The 27,966-nt window shown below is 48.7% G+C and overlaps 1 protein-coding gene across 2 annotated transcripts in view; it reads left to right on the top strand.

Annotated features, from left to right (window-relative positions):
- The window catches only part of ARHGAP39 (Rho GTPase activating protein 39), a 116,512-nt gene that overhangs the window by 29,400 nt on the left and 59,146 nt on the right, over nucleotides 1–27,966 (top strand). Inside the window, exon 1 of one of the 2 annotated variants that reach the window (XM_059868364.1) lies at nucleotides 11,849–12,080. The exons of the other annotated variant lie outside the window; for it this stretch is intronic. Within the exon in view, the coding sequence (XP_059724347.1) occupies nucleotides 12,040–12,080 (41 nt within the window). The 5' untranslated portion in view covers nucleotides 11,849–12,039. Of the gene's footprint in view, nucleotides 1–11,848; nucleotides 12,081–27,966 lie in introns of those variants that run through there. 2 annotated transcript variants of the gene reach the window in all.

Raw genomic sequence — 27,966 nt, forward strand, 5'->3', positions numbered from 1 at the left:
TCCATCCTTGAAGATGTCCAGAATCCAACCGGACACAATCCTGATCCATCCGCTCTGGATGGGCCTTCCGTGAGCAGGGAGGTTGGATTAGGTGATCTCCAGAGGTGCCTGCAAGCCTCAGGTATTCTCTAATTCCATGAAAAAAAGTTCTTTTAGGATGCTGGACTCAGTTTTTGAGGGCTGTGGGAGCTTTTCCAACTCATCCTACCCAGGCAGGAGCTCTCCTGCTGTGTTTTTTAGGGAATTTCTGGGTGGATCCACTGGGAGGAATCCTCTGGAACTTATTTTTGTGCAGAGGGCTAAGGTTGAATTGTGGTTTTGAGCTGAAATGGAGATAAATCAGATTCCAGAGAAACTTGTTTGTATTGGATGTTCGCGCCGTAAACGGCCCGGACAAGGATTAATTGCCTTTTTCTTAGGGAATTATTAGGGATTTGTCTGGATAGAGGATGGTAACAACAGTGGGAAGGCTGGAGCTGCTCCAGTTGTGGAAAAGTTGGATGATTAAGGAGCGGGATGTTTGTGGATTCAGGAGGATGATGGTCCAGTGAATCCAGAGGGACTCAAAACTTCTGAGGCTGGGAATTGGGAATGTCACAGGAGTGAGCAGGAGATGAGTTTGGAACAAGGGAGAGGACCCTGGCATGGTTTTCCCAGAAAATCCTTGGCTGCCCCATCCCTGGAAGTGTTCAAAGCCAGGTTGGACAGGGCTTGGAGCAACCTGGGATAGTGGAAACTGCCCCTGCCCATGGAATTGGAATATTTGAGGGGCCCACCCAACCCAAAACATTCCATGATCCTGTGAAACAGCTCTGCTGCTGCCACAGCCGGAAAAGTAGGGATCTGTTCTGGCCCGGCGAGGGTGTCTCCCATCCTCACCAATCAACGACTGAATTCCATGATTTGGATGTGTCAGAACTCTTCAGTTGTGGCGCCGGAATTGCTGCCTTGCAATTCCTTGGTTTTATTTCTTGTTTCCATTTCTGTGGAGAAGGGTTGGAGAGGCCCCACGTGGATCCTCGAGTTAATGGTTTCCAGAATAAATCGAGCCAGAGGTGACCCTGAGGATCCACGTGAGCCGGAGAGAGGCTGGGACTGGAAAAATATTTGGTTTATCTTGGATATTGGGAAGGGATTTTTCCCTGTGTGTTGAGGGGCTGGAATGGGATTCCCAGAGAAGCTGTGGCTGCCCCATCCCTGGAATTGTCCAAGGCCGGGTTGGACAGGACTTGGAGCAACCTGGGATAGTTGAAAGTGTGGAAAAATGGCAGGAGGTGGAACTGGATGATCCCATGGATCCAAACCATTCTGGGATTCTGGGTTTTTTTCCCCCACCATTCCTTACAGGAATGCCCTTTGTAGGAGGAGCAATTCCTGATTATCTGCAGGAGCGGAAGTGTGGGAGCACAATTCCCCTTCTAAAATCGGATTTAAATTGGAAACGGAGTTTTATTGCACTCTCCAAGAACTACTTTGTAACTTCCTAGGGTGAGATGAAGATCTCTCCCGGCTAATATCCAATAATATCCAATAAAATGGGAAGCTGTCAAGGTTAAAGGAAATAATTGTAATTAAAGGCTGCCCTTAAAAATGAAGTTGGCTTTAAAATAAGAAAATTTATGCTGCTCTCAGATGTCAAACAGCCAGAACGGAGTTCAAGGCTCTGCTCATTGCTTTCTTCCACATTTTTCATTATAACCTCAGGAAGAGAATTTTCACCATTGCTTTATCATTTTATCCCTAATTATTCCATAAATAAATTAAAAGCTGTCAAAAAAAAAAAAAAGTCCAAACCGCCTAATTGACAAAAATCTAAATTTGAGTCTCTCAGTGCTTTGACAGTCTCACACCAACTTTTTTTTTTTTCCTCCCATTTTGAGACCTTTTAATTTCCTTTTCTGAGAGATTTGAATCCTTGCTCAGCGCCAGGGAACGGATTGTCCTAAATTTCCTCACATCCCAGAGGCAGGTGAGGAAGAGGAAGCTTTTATTCCAGAGGATGAAGGACGCAGCCCTGATTTTCCCCTCCGGAGCTGCAGCTCAGAAATTTCCAACGCTTTAGGAATGTCTGGGGTAATTTGAAGTTCACAATAAACTCGTGCTTGATTATTTGAGTTTTCCTCTCGAATCCCAGCCCCATTTCCTGTTAATTCCACGCAGCTCCCTCGCCAGTCACAGCGAGGGGTAGAGCAGAGGAATTGTTTATGAATTCATAACTTCACAGGGAAATCAACAGCGATTTATCCAGCAGTGCCTCGCTCCAGAGAATTACGGACACTGATAATAAAGTGCAGGGGGAACCTTGGGATAGTGACATGAAAAATAACGAATATGATTTAGACCCAAATATGTGATTTTTTTGTGGAATTTCAGGCTCACAAAACACACCCCAAGCAGGATTTGAAGTTTCCAAACCTCAGTGCAGAGCAGGAATCTGAAGGACTTTTTTTGTTTGTATCACCTGATACCGGAGCCTCCTGAAATTATCTCGGAATTTCAATATATCCTCGGTTTTGAAGATAAAATTCTTATTTTAGAAGCTGAGGGCACTTCTGAAGCACGTGACGGCGCCTCTGATGGGTTTGTTGATCAAAAAAGTTGCAGCGTCGCGGAAGAGAAAGCGCGGAGGATTTTAGGGAATAACAAAACATCAAAGCGGTCGCTGCGGGAGAGCGGGATGAATCATTAGGAGCTGGGATTGATTTCTGACAGCAGAGAGATCGTGTCAAAAATGCCTAAAATTCAGATGGAGATCAGTTGCTTTTTGAGAGCCGACCCCGGTGTTGTCAAAAGTGATTTTTTTTTGGCGGGGGCTGTTTTCTGGGAGAAAATAATCCAAAGTTGTTCAGGAAGAATGGGTGGGGTTCTGTCACATCACGTTTGGAATTAACGTGGGGTTATGGAAAGGTTTGGTGGGAAGGGACCTTCGAGATCATCCCAATCCAACTCCCCTGCTGTGGGCAGGGACACTTTCTGCCATCCCAGGTTGATCCAACCTGGCTTTGGACAATTCCAGGGATGGGACAGCCACAGCTTCTCTGGGAATTCCATCCCAGCCCTTCACCACCCTCCCAGCCAGGAATTCCTTCCCAAATCTCCTCTATCCCAGCCCTCTGGCTGTGGGAAGCCATTCCCTGTGTCTGTCCCTCCATTCCTTGCCCAAATTCCCTCTCCAGCTCTCCTGGAGCCCCTTTTAGACTCTGGAAGGTGTCCAGGGTCTCCCTGGATCCTTCCCTTCTCCAGGCTGGACATTCCCAGCTCTCCAAGGCCATCTCAAATGGTTGACTCAGCCTTGGCTTGCTCAGTATCTTAATTTGAGGTGATTTGCTTCTAAAACGACAAAAAATAATCCCAGAAAAACCCACCTGAGTATTTTTCTGTTGCGTGCTCAGCTCCGAGCGGGAATGTGACTCTGACAATAAAATAATCGGCTCAAAGGCAGGCGGTGTTGTGAGTTCCTAATGAAATGCGTGCCGGAGCTGCGGGTGGTAAAGCTGGAATATCATTGTCTGCCTCGGGAATTATCCGGATTTTTTTTATTCATCACGTTCAAAGAGCCGCAGTGGAAGGAAGTTGGTGTTAACTGGATGCGGAATTCCAGGTGCGGAGCTCAGCTCTCGCGCCTCGGATGTGGTGGAGGAGTTGCTCTGAAGAATTTGGGATTTGGTTAAAAAGGGTCCAAAAAATTGGGGATGAACTAAATAAAATTATTGATTAGTTGTAGTTATCGTGTTGTCTGGGATTCTTCCCTCTTAATCTACCTGAAGGAATTAATATTCATTTAATTGAATTGATCAGTCAGAATTCCATACTAAAGGGGGATGGAAGGGTGGATTCCGTGGCTGTGCAGGTGTGGAAATGAAAAAACACCTGGAGTTCACCCAAGCTCGTGGTAAAGCCTTGAATGGACGCCGAGAGCGAGACCTGGATTTGGCTGCAAAACTCATCCCATTTCCAAATAATCACATACTGGCCTCACCACCACGATTGCTACCATCCAAAATCCATAATTCCATGATAAAAACATCCAGTGAGACAACAGATTCTAGACAGAGCTTCATGAAAGTGCTGAAACTGCTTTTCCCCAGATCCTCATTTGCTGAAACAAGCGCCTTAATGGAGATTTTTTCCCCCGCAGACTTCCCGGTGTCAGTTCTCCTATGGATCCCTGGCAGGGATGTTCTGTATAAATAGACTTTGACTGGCTGGTACTGGAGCTCCCAGTTCCCACGCTGATTCTTATCAAAGCAGATTAGTTCCCAGCCAGAGCCGGGTTTTTCTTTCTTTCCAGGGATTTATCACATCCAAACAAGGCCGCGGCCTGGCGGAAGTGGCCGCGTTTGTGTCCTCGGAATTCCTGAACCTCTTGAAAATGGGATGGAGCTGTTTTATCCCTCCCTGTCTATTTGGGAATCAGGTCCTGGATGTTATCTGGTACACTGAACTAATCTGCATTGATTAGTTCCCAGCCAAAGCCGGGTTTTTCTTTCATTCCAGGGATTTATCACATCCAAACAAGGCCATGGCCTGGTGGAAGTGGCCACATTTGTGTCCTGGGAATTCCTGAACCTCTTGAAAATGGGATGGGGCTGTTTTATCTCTCCCTGCCTTTTTGGGAAGCAGGACCTGGATCCTCTCTGATGCACTGATTCTTACCAATGCAGATTACTACCCAATCAAAGCCAGGCTTTTCTTTCTTTTGAGGGATTGATTGCATCCAAACAAGGCCGCGGCCTAGCTGTAGTTAGGAGGTCCTGAGCCTCTTGAAAATGGGATGGGGCTGTTTCATCCCTCCCTGTGTCTTTGGGAAGCAGGACCCAGATCCTGTCTGGCATGCTGATTCTTATCAATGCACATTAGTTCCCAGCAAAATCCAAGTTTTTCTTTCTTTCCAGGGATTTATTGCATCCAAACAAGGCCGCAGCCTGGTGAAAGTGGCTGCCTTTGTGTCCTCACAACTCCTGAGCCTCTTGAAAATGGGATGGGGCTGTTTTATCCCTCCCTGTCTCTTTTGGGAGCAGGACCTGGATCCTCTCTGATACACTGATTCTTACCAATGCAGATTACTACCCAATCAAAGCCAGGCTTTTCTTTCTTTTGAGGGATTGATCACATCCAAACAAGGCCGCGGCCTAGCAGTAGTTAGGAGGTCCTGAGCCTCTTGAAAATGGGATGGGGCTGTTTTATCCCTCCCTGTGTCTTTGGGAAGCAGGACCTGGAGCCTGTCTTGTACACTGAACCAATCTGCATTGATTAGTTCCCAGCCAAAGCCGGGTTTTTCTTTCATTCCAGGGATTTATCACATCCAAACAAGGCCGCAGCCTGGCGGAAGTGGCTGAGTTTGTGTCTTCGAAATTCCTGAGCCTCTTGAAAATGGGATGGGGCTGTTTTATCCCTCCCTGTCTCTTTGGGAAGCAGGACCTGGATCCTCTCTGATACACTGATTCTTACCAATGCAGATTACTACCCAATCAAAGCCAGGCTTTTCTTTCTTTTGAGGGATTTATTGCATCAAAACAAGGCCACGACCTAGCAGTAGTTAGGAGGTCCTGAGCCTCTTGAAAATAGAATGGGGCTGTTTTATCCCTCCCTGTGTCTTTGGGAAGGCTGGAAGTAGAACCTGGCTCCTGTCTGGCAGCTTTGGATAATCACCTCCTGCACGGGGGGTGAGGTTTCACCCCAGTGCTCCCATTCATTCTCCCGGCCTTTGGATTGCGTTGAGCAGGCCCGATGGCATCAGGTTGTTTATTTTTCCTGGAGTGCTTGGCTCCATCCCGGCACGATGGGGTCCAACCGGCTCCTCCACGGATCGCCTCTTTGAGAGGCGCCCGCCGGGCTCTGCGGGAAGCTAAACCCGGAGTCGAGTTCATTTAAGGATTAAATGTTTGCAAAATTCCTGTAATTGCCCGGCCAGACCAAAGCCAGGGAATTAAACCAGGATAACACAACCCTCCCGTGGATATTTGAAGCCCTGATAGCATCAGGACCCAGGGAACGCCACAGCTTGTGGTTGGAAGAGCCATTAAGGAGATTTTCCTGCTTTTCCAGTTGTCAGCCTCTCTCTTTGAAGCCAAGAGCCCCCAGTTTGGCCAAGAAAAGTCCTGTCTTTGGGAAATCTCCTGGCCGAGGGTCTGAGTTGCTTCCTGGATTTTTTTTAATTGGGAGGGGAATTGTCTCGCCTCTAAATTTGATCTTTGTGGCTATTCTGTCGGAGATGCTGTTAAATAATTCTGGGAAACAAAACTGGGTGGGAAGTGCGTCAGGAGTGTGGCTGGAGCTGTTTTTTCCCCTCTTTAAGTTACCCAGAGAAAATGTGGCTTCCTTAGGGTGTAGAAATCCAGGGGGAAAACCCCATGGAATGGTTTGGGTTGGAAAAGGAATCTTCAAGTCCATCTCATCCTATTCCATGGTCAGGAACTCCTTCCACTATCCCAGGTTGCTCCAGCCTGGCCTTGGACATTTCCAGGGATGGGACAGCCACAGTTTCTCTGAGAATTCCTCCAAAACCAGATTTCTTCCAACTCTTTATCCTCCTCCTTCTTCCCACTCATCCCCGCTTAATTCCCGCTGCTAAACTGGAAATAAAATTCTGGAAACGGCTGAAACTCCGCCATGGAGAGCACAACCCCTGTGGAATCAGGGAATTACGCATTTTTTGCATAATGAAAAACTCAGATCCACTCGCTGACGCCGCCGTGGGTGTTGATAAAAGCTCGTTTTCCTCGGGGGCGATGCCTTCCACGGATCCAGTTTTCCCTCGGAAATTCGCGGGGAACGATGCTCGGCAGCCACCAGGGCCTGAAGTAACGTCATGGAAATGAAAAAAATCATCTCCCCTTGGGTGGCCAAGCACGTTCTGACCTCTCCCGATTCCAGTTCTGCTCTGTAAATATTCCAGAATTTTATCTTTTTTTTTTTTTTTTTTTTTTTTTTTTTAGCGGTCGAGTTCCAACAGGATGTGAAGTGGTTCCAGGATAAAATCCCTTTTAGGGGTGTGGATTTAGGCATCCACCACCCTCCCAGGGAAGAATTCCTTTCCAATATCCCACCTCTCCCTGCCCTCTTGTTGGAGCACGCCATTCCCTGTGTCCTGTCAACTTTTCCAAAGTGAATTCCCTCTCCAGCTCTCTTAGATGCCATTAAGTCACCAGAAAGATTTACCAGGAAATTTATTTATCAGGAATTATCAGGGGAAAAACTCACAGGCTTGATTTCCAGAAAATATTTCCAGGCTTTTGAGGAAAAACCCTCGTCTCCAAAAAATATATCAGATCTGTGAGAAGGATTTTTATTGTCTTCATTATAATCATTGCAGGAATGTTTTGGAAGCAATTCCAACCCTTTCCTTGATCCACCAAGCCTGAGTTGGACTGGGAAAACTCGTTCCACCAGTTGAGATTTGCCAAGTGGAGGAATCTCCACATTCCCTGCGTCGCTCACATCAAAAAATTCGCCTGTTTTTCCGTGTTTTGTGGTTTTTCCTATTAATCTGTGATTTCTGGTGGGGCTTCTCTGGGAAGAAGCCACACATTCCTCACTGGGAATGGCTCTCCCTGGGGAGTTTTTGGGATCTCCCTGCCCCAAATCCGTGCTTGGTGCCTGGGATTTGATAGCAGGGCTCGCACAGCAAATTATCTTCCCTGGCGATCAAGTATGAAACGCTCGGAGCGATCGAAATTAATGGATGGGATGGGATGAAATTAATGGGATGGGATGAAGGTCAGGAGGATTCAGGTGCAGACTCAGCTCTTGCTTAACTATTTTAGGCCACGCTTAAGTGGGTTGACACCATGACCCTGAACTTCAAGGTGCTGGGTGTTGATGGAAATTCACCTCCAGGCTTTGATTCGTCGCTTCTTCAATTCCAAGCTTTGGGATTGAGAGAGGAATTTTGGATGATTCTTTGAAATTTAGAGCAGAATTTTTAGCATTCTGCCCCTCTGCTGGAATTCTTGCCTGGAATTCTGCATCCAGCTCTAGGCTCCAACATCAGGAGGATGTGGAGCTGCTGGAGCTGATCCAGAGGAGGTCATGGAGTCACTCCAAGGGCTGGAGAAAGGCTGGGAGAGCTGGGAATGTCCAGCCTGGAGAAGGGAAGGATCCAGGGAAACCTCAGAGCCCCTTCCAGTGCCTGAAGGGGCTCCAGGAGAGCTGGAGAGGGACTTGGGATAAGGGGGGCATGGACATGACACAGGGAATGGCTTCCCACTGCCAGAGGGATGGCCTGGGATATTGGGAAAGAATATTTTGTGAGAGTGGGAATTCCACTGGAATAGAATTCCCAGGGAAGCTGTGACTGCCCCTGGATCCTTGGAAGTGTCCAAGGCCAGAACAAAAACCCTGGACCAGACCCGCCCCCCAAAACCCCGCAAAGATCCTCTTCTTTTTGTGGGATTTTTGCAGGATTTTCGCAGGATTTTCAGAGTTTATTCAAGACATTTTCCCAAGCAACGTTCTCCCATCTTCAATCCAGCTGACAAATCCCAAATTCCCTGACATCCCTGTAATTAGCTGCAAACAGCTGACTTGGAGCCGGACAAAAACCTGCTAAATTTGCCACGTTCTGTGCCGTTATTTCGAGTTATTCATCTCGAAGGACTGTCCTTCACCCTGGAAGCTCAAGGCGCCAAAAAAGATTCCACACTCCAGGAGAAGCAGGATCAGCACTTGGCAATTTCCTGGCTTTTTATCCCGGCTCTCCATCCACAGGATCCAAATCTCTCCCTCTTTGTTGCTCCCGAGCACTGCAGGATTGAATTTCCTGGTGGAATTTGGTTCCTCAGGAGGGATTTGAGTGCAAGGAGCCAAATTCTCCCGGGAAAAGAGCAGATTCCTGTTTATCCCACCCCCCCCATTCCCACTGGGAATTAGGAGGTGCTGCATCGTTTCCGTGACCTATTTGCATGCCCAAAGCTGTGGCTCGGTATTAGATTTTATGGGATTAGTGATTGTCCCTCATCTCGTTTTTATGGATAACTGGGATGAGGTTATGTCATTATCACCCCCCCCTTTCCATGTGGATGAAGAAAGGGATGTGGTAGGATCATGGAATCATGGAATTTGGGTTGGAAGGGATGTAAAGGATCATGGAATTCCAACCCCCAGTCTTCCACTATCCCAGGTTGCTCCAAACTCGCCATGGACACTTCCATAGATGAGGCAGCCGCAGATTCTCTGGGAATTCCATCCCAGCCCCACAAAGGGAAGAATTCCTTCCCAATATGCCATCCAGCCCTGCCCTCTGACAGTGGGAAGCCATTCCCTGTGTCCTGTCCCTCCATCCCTTGTCCAAAATCCCTCTCCAGCTCTCCTGGAGCCCCTTCATGACCAAAAAGGAACAAATTCCAGGTATTTTCCTTCCCCTTTCCTTTTAGGTCTCTCCTTTTATTTTTTTTTTTTCCATCTATTTTTTGTGTTTCCTGATAAATTTCTATCCTGATTTTCTTGCTGGTTGCCCTTTCCTCAGGATTCCGCTCCTCATCCCCAAACCTCAGTTTGGGAACTATCAGAACCCAGTGTAAAATTCCCTAATTTGGCAAATCGATGGAGGGAATTTGGATTACAGGGAAAAAAAATCGGATCAGGGTCTTCCAAACCCTCTGGTGATCTCTTAACGACTCTGCGGAATTCCCGCCTCTCCAGTGCCTCCCGTTTGGATTCTCGTAAATCATTAAAAAGAAATAAAAAGTAAAAGAAAGATAAAATAAAGGAAGAGAAGAGCGCAGGTTCTCCCCGCTCCTGCCAAGTAGGTCAGGCTTTTCCCAGTTGGATGGTTTGGGAAGCAGAGACATTATTCGGAGTGACTTTTTCCAAGGTTTTTTTTTTTTGTTGACGAGTTGAAGACAACTGGAACCACAAAAGTAAGTGTTTGCAAGTGTTGCTCCAAGACCGGAATTTCAGGGATAGTAAAACCATCCCAATTAATTCAGGGCGAGATTAAAATAAATATTGGTGAAATCCAGGAAAACAAGTGACGCATTCCTGGGTTTTTCCCTGGTGGAAAAGCTGCAGGATTGGGAAAACACGGCCTGAAAGAAGGAAAGAAGAAAATGGGACAGAGATCCCTCCGGGCATTTTAAGCTGTGGAAAATGCCACCGCAAGCTTTTCCCGGAGGAAAAGCTGGAATGGTTGAGCTGCTGCTGTTGGATTGGGGTTTTTTGCCCAGAAATACAGCAAGGAAGGAATGTCTGGACATGGAATCTCCAGGATACGGAATATCAGTGCCGTGTCACCAGCTCTGTCGGATGAGGTTGGGAATGTCCAACCCTTGGAGCTCCTTCCAGTGCCTGAAGGGGCTCCAGGAGAGCTGGAGAGGGATTTGGGATGGAGGGACGGGGCACAGGGAAAGGCTTCCCACAGGGAAAGGGGAGATTTGGGAAAAGGGATATTGGGAAGGAATTCTTCCCTATGAGGGTGGTGCAGCCCTGGAATGGAATTCCCAGAGAAGCTGTGGCTGCCACTGGATCCCTGGAAGTGTCCTAGGCCTGGTTGGGAAGTGCTTGGAGCAACCTGGGATCTTGGAAGATGTCCCTGCCCTTGGGAACAAGCGGATCTTGAAGGTCCCTTCCCACCCAGACCATTCCATGGTTCTGTGACCAAAGTTAATCCAGGAGACCGGATTAATAAACTGCTTTATTAATTAATGAATCACTCTGCTTTCCAGAGCAATTCTTCTGGAATTGTGCATGGATAATCATGGAAGGGTTTGGGTGGGAATGGACCTTAAAGCCCATCCAGTTCCACCCTTTTCCATGGGCAGGGACACCTTCCACTATCCCAGGTGACTCCAAGCCCTGTCCAGCCTGGCCTTGGACACTTCCGGGGATCCAGGGGCAGCCACAGCTTCTCTGGGAATTCCATTCCAGCCCCTCCCCACCCTCACCAAACACATTTTCCTTCTATCTCCTCGGAATCTTCCCTTTTTTTAGTGTAAATCCATAATTTGCGTGTCTAATCCAGGCCCGTATCGACTCCCCGGAATTTCTCTGCCTGGAAGGAATAAAAAAAAAGCCTCTTTCAGGAAATAATTCATTTATGCCACAGCTCCTTCCAGCTGAGAGAATCCTTAAAGTCCCAATCCCTCCCCTGCCGTAATTTTAATTTCGTATTAAACCTCTCTGAATAAATTGTCGCTCCAAAAATTTTTTGGGCTGAAAGACACATCGGGAAGAAGAATACGGAGCATTAAAAATGGATTACACGGTGTCACTTTTGGACTCCTTGCCTGAGCTATTAAATATTTAGGATTTGAATCCTAGATTTGATCTTGATTTCTCCGCGGCTCTGAGGCTTTCCAGGTCTTTTCCAAACTGCTTTTTCCTGGGGAAAATGGGATTTTACCTTGCCTGGAGTTCACCTTGTGGCTCGGTGGGGGAACCTCTGCTCGTGTCAAGTCTTTTTTTCCCAATTTTTTTTATTTTTGAGCCTTTTCTCCATCGCCTTCCCTTGACATCTGCTGCAGCTGTGAGTTCAGAACCAAAACAATTCGAGGTCAAACTTCCCTTTTTTGTTTTCCCCTTTTATTTTTTTTTTCCTGAAAAAAGGCAGATCTGAGGCTGGTCTGGTCTTAAACATCAGGATTAGGGAATAACTCATGGGGTCACCTCCTGGTTGAAGTGGGAAAATAAAAAGGGAACAAAACGAGAAAACCTCAAATAACACAAAAAAAAAAAAAAAAAAAAAAAAAGAAAACAAGAAAAAAAAGCAATTCCTTGTTTCCCGTCTCCCAACTAATTAAACTCTTCTGAAAAAAAAGCTGGAAAAAAACAACTTCTCTGTGGTTCCTTTCTGTTGCAAAATCCCGGGGGAGGCCGGATCGGGGAGGGCAGCGCCGTCACCCACACGGCTCCGGAGGGGAGGGCTCTCTGCCAGGCCCTCTGGAGACTCCGTCTCCTCGGGAAAGGCGTGCGGAGGCTCGCTGGCGGATTTGGGAATTGCCCCCCAAATTAGACCCTTCGGGGTGGATGCGGTGCCAACGGAGAGAGGAGGGAGAAGGTGGCCCCGGAGTGTCCTGAGGAGCCCCGGAGGGATGGTGGGAGATGGCAGATGAAGGAATGATGGGATCTCTTCGTGGAAGGAGGTGGGCGTCGGGCTCGGCGGCACCGGGAGCGGGTTTGGCGCTGTTGTTTTTGGCGGATTTTGGGATTTTTTTCTCCCGCTTCCCTGGGCTCGGTGACGCTTTGGGAGGAGAAAACTCGGGTAGTAAAAGGTGGAAGGGTGGAATTGTTGAGTGGTTTGGGTTGGAAGGGGGTTTAAAATTCATGAAATTCCACCCCCCTGCCGCTTCCAACCTCCCAAAATCCCAGGTTGCTCCAAGCCTCATCCAAACTGGCCTTGGACACTTCCAGGGATGAATTCCCTGGGAATCCCATTCCAGAGCCTTCCCACTCTCCCAGGGAAGAATTTCCTCTCTAATTTCCCACTCGAACCCCTCTTTGTGCTGTCCCAAAAGTTCCTCGGTGCCACCCTGCAGGTGCATGGGGTTGTAATTCCCAAACTTCCCTGTTTGAAGCTGGAATCAGCCTCAGGGAGAGCGGGAATGACGGGAGGAGGGGACATTCCAGAGTCCCTTTTCCTGGGCAGGTGGAGCAGTTTTGACAAGGGGGGCTCCTGGGCCGAGCTTTACCTCCAGCCTGAAATTCCTTCGGAGCACAATTTTCCTGCATTTTTTTTTTGGTGCTGATGATCCATTTTCCATGTTTTGTTTTCTTGTCCTGCTGTGTTTTGATTAGGATCACGGTTCAGGGGAATTGGAGCTTAAAGGGAGGCAGGAGAAGGTCAAATATTCCTCATATTTAATGCTTCCCGTTAAACCCTCGCGCTCGCATGGTCAGCTCCCGAATACACCCAGGACTGACGGATTTTGGGAATGGTTAAGGATTACTGGGAGCAAAACACTCCCTGGAAAAGAAACTTATCCAAGCCCTTTTCCATGCAGAATGAGGATGGAAAAGGGCTCGGAGAAACACTGAAGGCTCTGTTCCCATCCCGCCGGATGCGGTCAAGGGCCGCGATCCGTACGGAATTATCCTGGAGGCGACGGGATCCTCTGGAAAAGGCTGCAAAACTCCAACAGCCCAGAGCTGTCCCGAGTCCTTTCATTGCTAAATCTGCTCTACCCTAATTTATGCTAATGAAGGGAGCTCTCATCCCGTCTCCGAGCTCCTCCATGGTGCGTGTCTCACCGTCTGGAATGCTTTGCTCGGGATTGGGAATGTTTTCCTGGTGAGCTGGGACCAGGGGAATGAGCTGGGGGGGTTGGTTTTTATTTTTTTTGTGCTCTTAATTTGAGAGTCGAGGGCTTTTTTTGTGCTCTAATCAAGAGGGTTTTGATGCCGTAATTAAAAGCGCGGAGTTAATGGGTGTTCTGCGGGATGTAAATTCGCCGGGAAAATCCGGAGTCGAGAGAACTTCGGAGACCAAAGCGCTTTTTGTCTATTGTAATTAGGGGTGTGGTGCTTAAGGAATATTAATTAGCCCCACGGGGGAGGTTGAGGAGCCAGGAAAATGCTGCCTCCGCCCCTAATTCCCAGTGGGAGTTGAGGAGCTGTCGGATGAGCCAAGCCTGGGAGACGGCAAGGAGCAGGGAGACTTGGGAAGGGAAGGGTATCCCCCATCCTCCTCCTCCTTTAAAAACAAACAAACAAAGGGAATAAAACCCAAACAAATCCAATTTCGGGAGCTGGGTGCGACTTTCTGTGGGAGCTGGGTTTGCCGAAGGAATTTAAATCCGCGGTTCCCCCGGGAATTGCGGTTGTCGGTTTCATCGGAATGGCGAATTTGGGACGATTTGTAGCTGGGAGAGCTGGAGAGGCACTCGGGACAAAGGATGGAGGGGCAGGACACAGGGAATGGCTTCCCACTGGGAAAGGGTGGGAATATCAGAAAATGGGGGCAGAGGGTCAAGTTTAGGTGAATTTTTTAAAAAGTCGGATAATTTACAGCAAATAAATCATAGGTTAGGCCAGGTTGGGACCTCAAGAGATCCAAGGTTTTATGGGAATGGAGCAACTGTAGGAAAAATTCTTCAGACCAGAGTCTTGGAAATTAAAGAAACCAGAAAATCTGAATAAAAGATGAATTTTACGCCAGTAAAAAGGGCAAACGGAAATTTCCAGGTGGTTGTCCTGGCAATCTGGGGTCTTTTTTGGGAGGAAAAAATGTGTTGGATGGTTGGAAAATATTAATTAAGGAGAGGAAAACAGGCTGAGAAAGGTGGGAATGTCCAGCCTGGAGAAGGGAAGGATCCAGGGAGACCTTGAAGCCTCTTCCAGTGCCTAAAGGGGCTTCAGGAGAGGGATTTGGGACCAGGGATGGAGGGACAGGACAGAGGGAATGATTTCCCACTGCCAGAGGGATGGCAGGGATAGATGGGAATATTGGGAAGGAATTCTTCTCTGTGCAGGGCTGGGAATAGAATTCCCTTTTTTCCCTGAGCTTTCCATTAGCCACTTCTAAAAAGGAATAAATGCTTTCCTTGGAAAAGCTGTGGATATTTCTCTTTTTGCCTTAAAGCCAATCCAGAGAATTCCCAAATCCTACACTCTCCAAAAGGTTGGAATCAGAGATGAGTTTGTCCCTCGTGGTACCTGAGATCCCATTTTTGGGGGCTTTTTAGGAAATACTCATTTCCTTGGCAGCTGCTCCCTGTTTTCCTCAGGGATCTGAACATCCCAGTTTTTCCTCCTGCATCATCTGCGGAGCCAGTGGGGAGCCATGGAAGTGGACAGGGGACAGGAGATGTCCCCAGTGTCACCACCGTGTCCTCCCTCCGCTCCCTGCTTCCCATCCTAGATCCAAATTTGGCTCTGACATCTCCTCGATCTCCTAAGATTCCAGGGGGAAAACCTCAGGTTTGGGATTGAAACCTCGGGTTTGGGGTAAAAACTTCAGGTTTGGGGTAAAAACTCCAGGTTTAGGATCAAAACCTCAGGTTTGGGATCCAAATCTCAGGTTTCAGGTTTGGAGGGTGGACCACTTGGACTGGAGATTATTTATGGAATTGTGGAATCAGTGAGGTCGAAAAAGACTTCCAGGATCATCGAGTCCAACCTGTGACCCAACCCCACCATGGCACTGATTTCCACCCCCAGGGATGGTGATTCCCATTCCAGGGTTTTTCCACAAACTCCTGCAGGGATGGTCATTCCCATTCCGGGGTCTTTCCACAAACACCTCCAGAGATGGTCATTCCCATTCCGGGGTCTTTCCATAAACACCTCCAGGGATGGTCATTCCCATGCCAGGGTTTTTCCATAAACACCTCCAGGGATGGTCATTCCCATTCAGGGATCTTTCCATAAACACCTCCAGGGATGGTCATTCCCATTCCAGGGGTCTTTCCACAAACACCCCCAGGGATGGTCATTCCCATTCCAGGGTTTTTCCACAAACACCCCCAGGGATGGTCATTCCCATTCCAAGGTTTTTCCATAGACACCTCCAGGGATGGTGATTCCCATTCCAGGGTCTTTCCATAGACACCTCCAGGGATGGTCATTCCCATTCCAGGGTTTTTCCACAAACACCCCCAGGGATGGTCATTCCCATTCCAAGGTCTTTCCATAGACACCTCTAGGGATGGTCATTCCCATTCCAGGGTCTTTCCATAGACACCTCCAGGGATGGTCATTCCCATGCAGGGGTCTTTCCATAGACACCTCCAGGGATGGTCATTCCCATGCAGGGTCTTTCCATAGACACCGCCAGGGATGGTGATTCCCATTCCAATGTCTAATCCCTCTTTCTGTGAAGAAATTCCAGCCAATCTCCAACCTTATCCGGGTTTAGGGCAGAGGTCGGATGTGTCCCTAAGGGATGTGGCAAAAATAGGGAAACACCGGTGGTGGGGTGGTCAGTGATTATTGGAAGCGTTTGGGAACGACTTGGCTTCGCATTCCAGTGGGGAAAAGTTCCCTGGGAGCCTCCAGGGACGTAGGAATTGGTGGAAAACATGGAATCCTATGGAATCAAGGAGTTGCTGAGGTTGGAAGGGACTGTTGGAATTGTCTCGTCCATGCCTCAGGGGTCCTCTGGATCAGGGCTGTGTCCAGACACAATTAAATTATCCAGGAAAACGTGGGAATGGGAAGAGCTGTCAGACAGCCTCAGGACACATCGGGATTCCTTAATGGGTCTGTTCTGAGGTCGTTAGTGTGGCACTAATGAACCTAATTCCATTAACAAGGAGGTAAAAAAACCCCAGGAATTGGTTCCGGGAAGTCGCACCAAGGATTCCGCGTGTTCTCCCTGTTGGGAGGGATCACGGGATCAGCCTTGGGATCACGGGAATAAATGATCCCACTGATCCCATCTGGGCTCCAAGTCCTGCACAACCACTTGGGCACTTCCAGGGATCCAGGAGCAGCCACGGCTTCTCTGGGAATTCTATCCCAGACTCTCACCACTCTCACAGCCAAGAATTTCTTCCCAATATCCCACCAAAATTTTCACTTTTCCACTGGGAGGCCATTCCCTGCATCCTGTCATTCCATCCCTTGTCCCAAGTCCCTCTCCAGCTCTCCTGGAGCCCCTTTAGGCTCTGGAAGAGCTCTGAGGTCTCCCTGGATCCTTTTCTTCTCCAGGCTGGACATTCCCAGCTCTTCCCAGCCTGGCTCCAGAGCAGAGGGGCTCCAGCCCCGACCTCCTGCTCTGCCCATCCGCCCCATGGGTAAAACATCGGGAAGAGAAGGATTTCCAGTGGAATGCTGTGGTCTGGGAAGGGGATGAGGTTCCCACAGTGCCGAGGACTGGAAAGATGGAGAAATTCCAGGCCATCCTCTTGGTCCTTAAGGGATGGGAGGGATGAGGCAGGTTTGGGGTTGATCCAGATCTGGGTGGGAGTTTCAACAGGATCAGCAATTCCAGGCTTTAAAAAACTTCACCAAATGCTCAAACCCATGGTTTGGGTTGGAACGGAAAATCCTTATCCCAGGTTTCTCCAATCTGGCCTTGGACAACTCCAAGAATGCAGGGGCAGCCACAGCTTCTCTGGGAATTCCATCCCGGCCCCTCACCACTCTCCCAGCCAGGAATTCCTTCCCAATATCCCATCCAGCCCTGCCATCTGGCAGTGGGAAGTCATTCCCTGTGTCCTGTCCCTCCATCCCTTTTCCACATTCCCTCTCCATCTCTCCTGGAGCCCCTTTAGGCTCTGGAAGGAGCTCTGAGGTCTCCCTGGATCCTTCCCTTCTCCAGGCAGGACATTCCCAGCTCTCCCAGGCTCTCTCCAACCCTTGGAGCAATTCCATGGCCTCCTCTGGACCTTCTCCGACATCTCCACATCCTTCTGCTTTTGCACCCCAGAGCTGGATGCAGAATTCCCGGTGGGAATTCCAGCAGAGGGGCAGAATTCCCCCCTTTTCCCACTCTAAAACACTTTCCATCCCCATTTCAGCCACAGGAGAAACGGGATTGGATAAAATGGGGTCGGGATCACCCCAGCCCCTCCTCTCTCTGCTTTCCAAGTATTTCCCTGCCTGACTCAACTAATAAATATCCAGGATTTATGATAATTAATTCCGAACACGCCCTGGAGTTGCGCAGGTGCCCGGAGTGTCGTTCCCTGAGCTCTGGGAATTAATTTGGGAGGATTTATTCCATGCCTGGGCTTGACACGGAAGTGCTCCGCTCTTCGGCGCATTCCCAGCCTTTTCCTGGAATGCTGAGCCACGGAAAGCAGAGGCAAAAGGGAAGTGATTTGCATGTGGTTGCCTAATGAAGCTGTGGAAAATTAGGGATTAAACAGCCCTGGGAGAGCTGGGATGAGAGTTCCCATGGTCCAAAGGCTTCGGGAATTGTTCCCTGGGAGAGGGGATCCCCCTCTCAAGGGGTTCCAGGAGAGCTGGAAGGGGATTTTGGAAAAGGGATGGAGGGGCAGGACACAGGGAATGGTTTAAACTGGCACAGGGAATTTGGGATATTGGGAAGGAATTCTTGCCTGGGAGGGTGGTGAGGAGCTGGGATGGAATTCCCAGGGAATTCCGTGGCTGCCCCATCCCTGTAAGTGTCCAAGGCCAGGTTGGACGGGGCTTGGAGCAACCTGGGATAATGGGAAGTGTCCCTGCCCATGGAAAAGGGTGGGATCAGATCATCTTCCAAAGTCTCTCCCAACCCAAACCATTCCATGATTCCTGGCTGCAGATTTCACAAATATCCCAAAAAGTGATGGTTCTGGCTGAAAAAAATAATCAGGGAAATGTCCATGAAATGGAGAGAAGCGAGGAGGGGATGTGCACTTCCTAGGAATTCATTGCCAGAGCCTGGAAAAGTCCTGCAGGGAAAGGTGGCACTGGGAATTCTTTTCATCTGAGGGGGAAATCTGGGACTCAGAGTGTCAAAGTTCAGGATTTTTGCTGGGAAAATCCTTAGGGAGTGGAGCTGCCAGCCTGGTTTCCTTCTCTGCCACGTGATTCCTCATGTTTTCATTCCGTATCCCCTCTTTTTTCCTATTTCCTTATTTGTCCAGAATTTTTCCTTGCTTAACATCCTTTATTCCCCGCCTTGTATCCAAAAAAATCGACTTGGGATGATGCAGGATCTCTTTAGGAACTATGAAAGTCATTTTGGGTCCATCTTCCAGGTGGGAATTCCAGGTGGGAATTCCAGGTGAGGATTCCACATGGCACAGCCCTTGCTGTTAGGATTTGGGATTCTCCTGATAAAATATGGGAATTTAATGGGGCCGTGAAGATTCCAAGTTGATTGTCCAGTTTGTTTTCCCATCATTCCAACAGCAAAGGAAAGTTGGATTGATGTCGGATCAGTCTCGGTTGTGCATCCCTTGGGATACAACCTGAGGAAAACCGGGAAGGGAGGTGCAGGAGGAGTTTGGGAATGACTTGGGAAAGCCCAGAATGGATGGAGGGAAGGGGGAGCTGGCCGACCTCCCCTCCACGTGCTCCAAGATCCCGATAAAAACACCGGAGCGATCTCCAGATGGATCCAGGAATGGAGCGCAGCCACTCGGTCTATCCCTGGAAAAACAAAAAAAAAAAGCAGGAATTCATCCACAGCTTGTTCAGCTCCTTATCCCGAGCTAAAAAAACCCCTCGGGGTCACTTCTCCCGTTTTTTTGGCAAGCTGGGAATGTCGGGAAGAGTTTTTGGGGGATTGGAGGAGCGCCTCGCGTTCCTGCACGTTCCCACCCCAGGAAGTCATGGGGTATCCCACAAACAATCCCACAAAGTGGGTGGAAAACCGGGAATCCAAGCGGAATCAGCGCTATCGGAGCCGTCGATCTGATTTGTTTGAGGAAAATGAGTTATTAAGTGGATTTTGGTAATTAAAAGTCGTTATCAATTAAGAGCTGATAACGAGTCCTGCCACGGGCCTGTCTTATCAGAGGCCGTGCCAGAACAAATCCGGGCCCACCAAGGATGATGATGACGTCGGTTTGGGGCCTTTTTAGTGGATCAAAGCTCAGGTTTGGGATCCAAACTTAGGATTTAGGATCAAAACCTCTGGTTTGAGGAGCAGAACCTCAGGATTAGCATCCAAACCTCAGGGTTAGGATCAAACCCTCAAATTTCAAGAGCAAAATCTCTGATTTTAGGATCAAAACCTCAGGATTAGGATCAAATCCTCAAATTTCAAGAGCAAAACCTCAGGTTTGGGATCAAAATTTAAGATTTGGGATCAAAACCTCTGATTTTAGGATCAAAACCTCAGGATTAGGATCCAAACCTCAACTTTAGGATCAAAACCTCAAATTTTAGGAGAAAATTTAAGATTTAGGATCAAAACCTCTGATTTTAGGATCAGAACCTCAGGTTTAGCATCCAAACCACAAGTTTAGAATCAAAACCTCAGACTGAGGATTGAAACCTCGAATTTCAGGAGAAAATTTAAGATTTAGGATCAAAACCTCTGATTTGAGGATCAAAACCTCAGGTTTAGCATCCAAACCTCAGGATTAGGATCAAAACCTCAAATTTCAAGAGCAAAACATCAGGTTTGGGATCAAAATTTAAGATTTGGGATCAAAACCTCTGATTTGAGGATCAAAACCTCAGGTTTAGCATCCAAACCTCAGGATTAGGATCAAAACCTCAAATTTCAAGAGCAAAACATCAGGTTTGGGATCAAAATTTAAGATTGGGGGTCAAAACCTCTGATTTTAGGATCAAAACCTCAGGTTTAGCATCCAAACCACAAGTTTAGAATCAAAATCTCAGACTTAGGATCAAAACCTCGAATTTCAGGAGGAAATTTAGGATTTGGGATCAAAAACACTGATTTTAGGATCAAAACCTCAGGTTTAGCATCCAAACCACAAGTTTAGAATCAAAATCTCAGGATTGGAATCAAAAGGTCAGACTTAGGATCAAAACCTCAAATTTCAGGAGCAAAGCCTAAGATTTCAGGAGGAAAATCTCAGGTTTGGGATCAAAACTTCAAGTTTGGGATTAAAAATTCAGGTTTAGGATCAAACCCTCAAGTTTGGGATTAAAAATTCAGGTTTAGTATCCAAATCTCTGGTTTAGGATCAAATCCTTCAGTTTAGGATCCAAACCTCAGATTTTAGGACCCAAACCTCAGGTTTAGGATGAAAACCTCCGATTTCGGGATCAAAACCTCAAGTTTGGGATCAAACCCTCAGGTTTTAGGGCCCAAACCTCAGTTTTTACATTCCAGAAGCCTTTTCCTTCCATCCATAACACGGAATCGAGACCTGAGAGCCCTCTGGGATTTTTTTTCCATTTATCTCCAGCGCAATTCCACACGAGCTGATGCCGATCCCGCTATGGAAAAAACACGGATATTATCCAAAAAAAAACCCAAAAAAAGCTTTTCTTGGGCTCCCAGCAGGAGCAAGGAATTACCCCAGGAGCTGCCAGAGGGAAGGAGGAGCCGCTGCCACTCCAGGCCCGCAGCAGCCGCTGCGGTAATTTTGGGGGCGGCGCCGACGGAACCATCGGATTTTGCTCCGGGAATGTTTTTCTCCGAGGGTGCCCAGCAGCAGGCAGAGCCTGGAATAGCTCAGGATGAATGGAAAATCCAGCAGGCTGGAGGCCTCTGTGATTTTTTTCCCCCATTATCTTTTGTGTTTAATCCCAAATTAACGAACTCGGCTCTTTTATTCCCATGTGGCTCTCCTGGAATTTTGGGGGAGGAGGAGGAGGAGGAGGAACAGGAACAAAAGCCCTGAGCCATGGATATAATTTTGGAATCAGCACGGAGCTGTTGATAAAGCTGGTTGTGGCCAGCCCGCTTCCAAACCCTGGAAAAATGGGATTTAATGGCATGTTTCTGAGCTTTTTCCTGATCTGAGTCCTCCAGAGGGTTGGGATCCTCAGAATTTTCAAGCTTTGATGGGTGCCATCGATCCCGTGGAATGGGATGGACACAAAATCTCCATAAATGGGATCAACAGCTGGGATTGAGGGAGCGGCTCCTGGGAAAGCCCGAGGTGGCTGCAGCCAATTCCTTGGATTTTGAGATGTGGCGGATTTTTAAGGAGGAGGTTGAAGGGGAGTGGAACACCTGGGCCTCTCCTCCTGTGGTTCTCCAGAAGATCCCTTCGACTCCGGAATGTTGTGTCGTTCTTGCTGCACGGCTGAAGAATTCCTCTTCGACACAAAAAAAAGGAAAAAAAAAGAGATTTCAGCATCCCAAACTCTCTCTGGAACAAGGATGGAGGGGAATGTGGGAAAGCACTCCTGCTGCTGGAGGAGCTGCTCCTTTCCTTCCTAGATCCAGGCTGGGGGATGAAGGGATGGAGAGCATTTCCAAGGAGAAGGAATTTTGGGTGTTGTTGGGTGAAAAACAGGATATGCCCCATCTGTGTGTGCTCACATCCCAGAAATTCCCAGTGTCCTGGGCTCATCCCATGGTGGGGAAGCAGGAAAGGGGGGAATTCTGCCCCTCTGCCCCACTCAGGTGAGATCCCACCTGGAATTCTGCACCCAGCTCTGGGCTCCAACATCAGGAAGATGTGGAGCTGCTGGAGCAAATCCAGAGGAGGTCATGGAGTTGCTCCAGGGTCTGGAGAGAGCATGGGAGAGCTGGGAATGTCCAGCCTGGAGAAGGGAAGGATCCAGGGAAACCTCAGAGCTCCTTCCAGTGCCTGAAGGGGCTCCAGGAGAGCTGGAGAGGGACTTGGGATAAGGGATGGAGGGACAGGACACAGGGAATGGCTTCCCACTGCCAGAGGGCAGGGATAGATGGGATTTTGGGAAGGAATTCTTCCCTGGAAAGTGGTGAGGGGCTGGGACGCAATTCCCAGAGAATCTTTGGCTGCCCCTGGATCCCTGGAATTGTCCAAGGCCAGGTTGGACGGGGCTTGGAGCATCCTGGTATAATGGAAAGTTGTCCCTGCCCATGGAAAAGGGGTGGAATTCCATGGTCCCTCATTTCCCTTCCCACCAAACCATTCCATGGCTCCCTGTGATGACCGGGATGGATTTATTCCACTTTCCTTGGCTCTTGTTCCCGAGTCTCCCCAATTTTCCTGTTGGCCCACCCGGCACCACCAGAGAGGGGAGAAGAAATCTGTGGGTGAAGCCAAATTTTTCCAGGCTGGAGACGGCACAGGAGCAGCTCGAAATCCTCCAAATGGGATTCCTGCCCACAAAACCCTTGGAAAAATGGGAACGAAGACCAGACAGGGGAGCAGGAATGTGACGGGTCCAGCTTCCACGGGCTGAACAATCTGGGAGCCTTCCCAATGGATTTTTTCCTGGTTTTTTTCCTATTTTTTTCTGGATAACAGAACCACATACGGATAACTTTGAATAGCAGAGATCCCAACAAACAAATTATGGAAAGGCCGGATCGCTGGGATCTCTCCCAGATTTCATGAGGAGCCTCCAGGACCGGGCTCTGGGGATTGCTCTGGTGCAGATCCAAAGCTCCGGCCCCGATGGTGCCACCTGATCATTCCCGGAATGTCACCCCAAACCGTCGGATGACTGGGAGTGGGGGAGAGCCTCTCCCAGATGGATCCACCACGGATTCCGAGAGGGCACCTCGTTAACGCTGGTGCTTAACGAGCTCCTCCAGCCCAGAGAGGAGGCTGGGAAGGGATCCTAAAGGAGTGGTGGGGAAGGGAAAACCAGGATTTTCCGTGGAAGGGATTCCATGGCTGCAGCATGGAGGGGTCTCCCATTGGTCGTTTTCCATGTTTTTAGCCAGCAGGAATGGTGAGGAGACGTCCATCCTTGGAGACTGCGGAATTCGGATGCTGAATGGGAGAATTCCAAGTTTCCTGTGCTTGGGGGAGGAAGGGAACATGGCCCAGGTCACCTCCAAACCCATCCTAAAATATTAGGGAACACGGTTATAAAAACAGGGAAAAACGGTGTTGGGGAACTGCACTTTCCCATCTCCCACCTGGAATAAGGACTGAAACCTCGGAAAAGAGAGGAGGGGGTTTTCTGGTTTGGGTTTTTTTGGGGGAAGATTCCCAAAAAAATTCCTAAATTCCTTCCCCCTTTTCCCGCTCCGGTTGGGACGCTGAGTTTTCCTTTTCTCTGGTGCGTAGGAAAGCTCCCGTAGCCCAAATATCCAAGATTTTTAGTGGAAAATGAGCCTTCCTCATCCTCGCTGCTCATCCAGGTCAAGTTTTGAAGAGTATCCAATGGGTGTGAGCCTTTGGAATCCACTCCTCCTGCCAGAGGAGCCTCTGGAAGCAGCAGATGCTCCCGCACCTGCCAAGTCACTCTCCCGGGGTGGGTTTGGGACGAGGTTTTGCTCTTCGGGAATTCCTTCGGCAAAGTTCCTCCCAAGGAGTGGCAGAACGCGGAAGTGTTTGGGTTCCTGGCATGGTTTCGGTGCCAAAGGAGCATTTTGAGGTGGAATGTTCGTTACTGAATTCCCTGACCTGGTTCCCAAAGTGAAATATCCGTGTTTTAATCCATGGATTGGGGAGAAAAACCCCCACGTCTATTTCTGGCATTCCAGGTTTGGTGGTGGCTTTTTTGAAGTTTCAAGGATATTTAGGCCTGTTTGGAATTTTCCTCGGAGTTTATGAGGTGGATTTGGGTTAGTCCTGGATTTGGTGTGTTTGAATTCCCTTTGAAACTTTGGAATGAAGTCATTATTCCCTGTGGGAAACCTCGGAGCTCCAGGGATGGTTTTTGGAGGGATTTTTCTGCAGCATCCAGAGGGAACTGGATCCACTGGGATCCACTGGAATGTGAGGATGGATCCATTAGTGGGTCTGGATGCAAACTCCAGATGCTCCAAGTGTGGTTTAACAGCAGCACAAAATCCTGGAATGGTTTGGGTGGGAAGGGACATTCAAGATCATGGAATTCCATGAGCAGGATGGAATGCTTCCACTATTCCAGGATGCTCCAATTCCTGGCCTCAGACAATTCCAGGGAACCAGGGGCAGCCACAGATTCTCTGGGAATTCTATCCCAGCTCCTCACCACCCTCCCAGGGGAGAGTTCCTTCCCAATATCCCAAATTCCCTCTGCCAGTTTAAACCATTCCCTGCATCCTGTCCCTCCATCACTTGTCCAAATTCCCTCTCCAGCTCTCCTGGAGTCCTTTCAGGCACTGGAAGGATCTCTGAGGTCTCCCTGGATCCTTCCCTTCTCCAGGCTGGACATTCCCAGCCTCTCTCCAGCCCTCGGAGCACCTCCATGACCTCCTCTGGATCTGCTCCAGCAGCTCCACATCCTCCTGATGTTGGAGCCCAGAGCTGGGTGCAGAATTCCAGGTGGGATCTCACCAAGGGGCAAAATTCCCCTTTTCCCGCTTCCCACACCACCAGCTGGGAGCTGCAGATCAGTATTTCTCCAGGATGGGGCGAAGGTTTGGGAAAAGGGGAAAAGCTGGGCAACATCCCTCTTTCCCACCTCCCTTCCCCTCCGCCTGGCAGCTGGGATGACAGATTCCACACCAACTGTGCCGAGCCCTCGGATCGCGGATCCCGGGCACGAGTCACGCTACCGGAGCGGTTTTTATCCACAGAACATATGGCCCCGTCTCCATGCGGATAGCAAACGCTTCCCTCCATTTTCCCTCTGCTTTTCACCCCCTCTTGTGTCCCGAGGAACAATCCCGGCTCTTTTTTTCTGGATTTGGGAGCAGGACAGGGAGTGGGGAAGCAGCGCAAACTCCCATCCCGTGGTTTTTCTCCTCCTACGGATTGAAGGATTTTGCGGCTCTGCTCAGAGAGGGTGGGGGGGGGATCTTCTTTTCCCAAATGGGATTTGCTGTCTGGAGCGCCTGTCTTGGAGCTTGGAATGTTTTCCAGCCTTATCTCCCAGTCCTAAAAATATCCCGGCGGGAAGAGGGGGAGAGCTGCTTCCATGTTTTTCTCCCTCTCGGAGAAGGAGCGGGAGGTCATCGGATATTTAGGAGGTGGCCTCGGAAAGGTCGTCTCATTTTTCACCTTTTAATTGCTCCCATCATCCCAGGGATGGGTTTTTTTTTTTTTTAGGGATCGAATTCCACAGGGAGTTAAACCGAGCTGACGCCCTGGGGAGACAAGGATCCCTTGTTTTCATCCCAAATCCTCCTCCTCCTCCTCCTGGATTCCTCCCTCATCCCCATCCCAGCCGTGGTGGGGGAATCAAATGACGACAGGTGGCCTCGGAATCACCTGCTCCCCACCAGCTGCCGCTTCCCGAGGACAAGGAAGAGCCATTCCAAAGCCCCAGCTCAGGATTTCCAAGGAATTCGACCCCCCCGGAGGAGCTGTGCCCGACGTTTGCTGTGGCCCTGGCAAAGGAGGGAGGAGGAGGAGGAGGAGGAGGAATATTTTTCTCTCCGGCTCAGATTTGCTGTTTGTAGTTCCTTGCTCTTTTCCCGACCTCATTCCATGAATAGTTTGGAGTTCAGAAAGCACAGGATGTGCTCTGAGCCTCGTTTTTCTTCCACTCGGGGCTGGGCTTAGCAAGGAAAACAAAACTTTTTCCAAGTTTTTCCTCGGCGCTGCTTTTCCCTTAGGCTTGTTGTGGATTATTCCTTGTTTTTTGCCTTTATCGAATATTCCCTTTTTCCTCCTGGTGGCAGATCTCTGGAAAGGCAGATTTGGATCTGGGATTTGAAGTTATTCCATTCTGGAATTTAATTTAAGGATGTGTATTTCGATTTTGTTTTCCCCCCATTAAATCCATAAAATATTGACCTCCCGTGCTCTGATACCTGGTGAATTTCCCCCAAAAAGTGAATTTTTACTGTTTTGTTCAGATTTTTGTCCTTTTCCTGCTGTTTTCCAACCTCTGTGACTTTGGGGATCCCACTTTTCCAATCTTCATCCACACTCGGGCTTTTCCTCCACCCAAGCTTCACCTTTTTAAGTTAAAAGCTTTAAATTGAATCTTTTTCCCTCGGGATTGGCACAAATGGAAATTTTATCATGGAAATGAAGTTTTCCCTAAGGAGTTAAAAATCAGGAGTTCAAGGAAAGGGTGTTTTGGACATGTGGTGAGGAGGGTCAGGATCCAGCAGCTGCCACTGGAATTTTTCCCTGCTCCTCTCCCTCTCTGCCTCCCCGCAGCTGCCACTGCCCCAAAAAGCCAAACTTGGCCTTTTTTCCCTTAAAAAAACCCCATCCTTAGGGGAAAATCAGGGATATCAATCATGGAATGGTTTGGGAAGGGAAAATCCCATCCAGTCCCCTGGACAAATTCCACTATCCCAGGTTGCTCCAACCTGGCTTTGGACAATTCCAGGGATGGGGCAGCCACAGTTTCTCTGGGAATTCCATTCCAGGGCCTCCCCACCCTCCCAGCCAGGAATTCCTTCCCAGTATCCCATCTTTCCCTGCCCTCTGGCAGTGGGAAGCCATTCCCTGTGTCCTGATAATCCAAGAGGGCAAAAATTGGGAATTCTAAAAAAAAAAAAAAACCAAAAAAAACCAGTTTAGGCGAGCCAGGGTGATTCCTGAATCCCTCTCACAAGGCAGCAACAAAACCACCAGGAATTCTGGAAAAATAAGGAAAAATAACATCCTTTCCGGTATTTTTGTGGAATTTTCTGGCCAGGAGTTTTGGTGGTGTTGGATTTCCGGTCCCTGATGTTTTTCTTTACATGGAATACGAAATGGCGACAGCTGGGATTGGCAGAATTCCTTTTTCTGCAGGAATTTTCGGGGTGGGGAGAAACTTCCTTCCCTCAGCTCTGATCACTCCAGGTTTTTCTCGGATTGGTGCAGGTTGTTGCTTGTTCCTGGGTTTTTGGCTCAGAGTTCAAAGCATTCCTCTCAATATTCCCCATTTCCAAAGAGCTTATTCCCATTAATCGTCTTTTCCTCAGAAGATTCAGACTGGAAAAGCAAAATGAGATTGATTTATCCCGGATTTTTAGGAAGTGTTTGAGTCGGTGTTGGCAAGTCCCACTCAGATAATCCTCACTCCAATTTCTGGAAAGATCAGGAATGAAACTTGGGATTTGGGAAGCAGATTTGAGCTGATTTGAGGAGTGGGATTTCATGGAATGCCACCACCCAAAATGATCCATCCTCAAGGTGGGAATCATCTGCTCCAGCTTCACCCAACCTCCACCCCAGTCCCACCTTGGAGGTTGGAAAACCGGCTCTTCCCATCCCAAAATTGCCCCACAAACCCCGGGAACACGGCTTTTCCAGGAGGACACGTCAAGGGAAGGTGGAATTTGGATCCAGTGGTTTGGATCTGGTTTGGATTTGGTATGGAAGGAAAAAATTAGGACCTAAAAGTTTATTAAAAACTATGGATAATGGATCACAAAGTTCTCCTGGGATCTTCTGGGGCATCTTCAGTTCATTAAGGTTCTTATCAATTAAAACACTCTGAGGTTTTTTTGGGGAATGCTGTCCCAGAACCTTGGAGAAGATGTTGGATGGGCATCCTGCCCCCCGCCAGCTACTTCCCTGGGATCTCCAGCTTCTCTTTCCCTCCCATCCCATCTTATCCCATCCCATCCCATCCCATCCCACTCCATCCCAAGATCCCATCCCACCCTCCAGCTCCTCTCCCACCATTTTGGGATGAGAAACGACTCTTCCAGCTCAATCCCGGTCCCGTTTT

The sequence above is a fragment of the Haemorhous mexicanus genome, chromosome 1, assembly GCF_027477595.1.
Source record: "Haemorhous mexicanus isolate bHaeMex1 chromosome 1, bHaeMex1.pri, whole genome shotgun sequence".
Taxonomy (NCBI): domain Eukaryota; kingdom Metazoa; phylum Chordata; class Aves; order Passeriformes; family Fringillidae; genus Haemorhous; species Haemorhous mexicanus.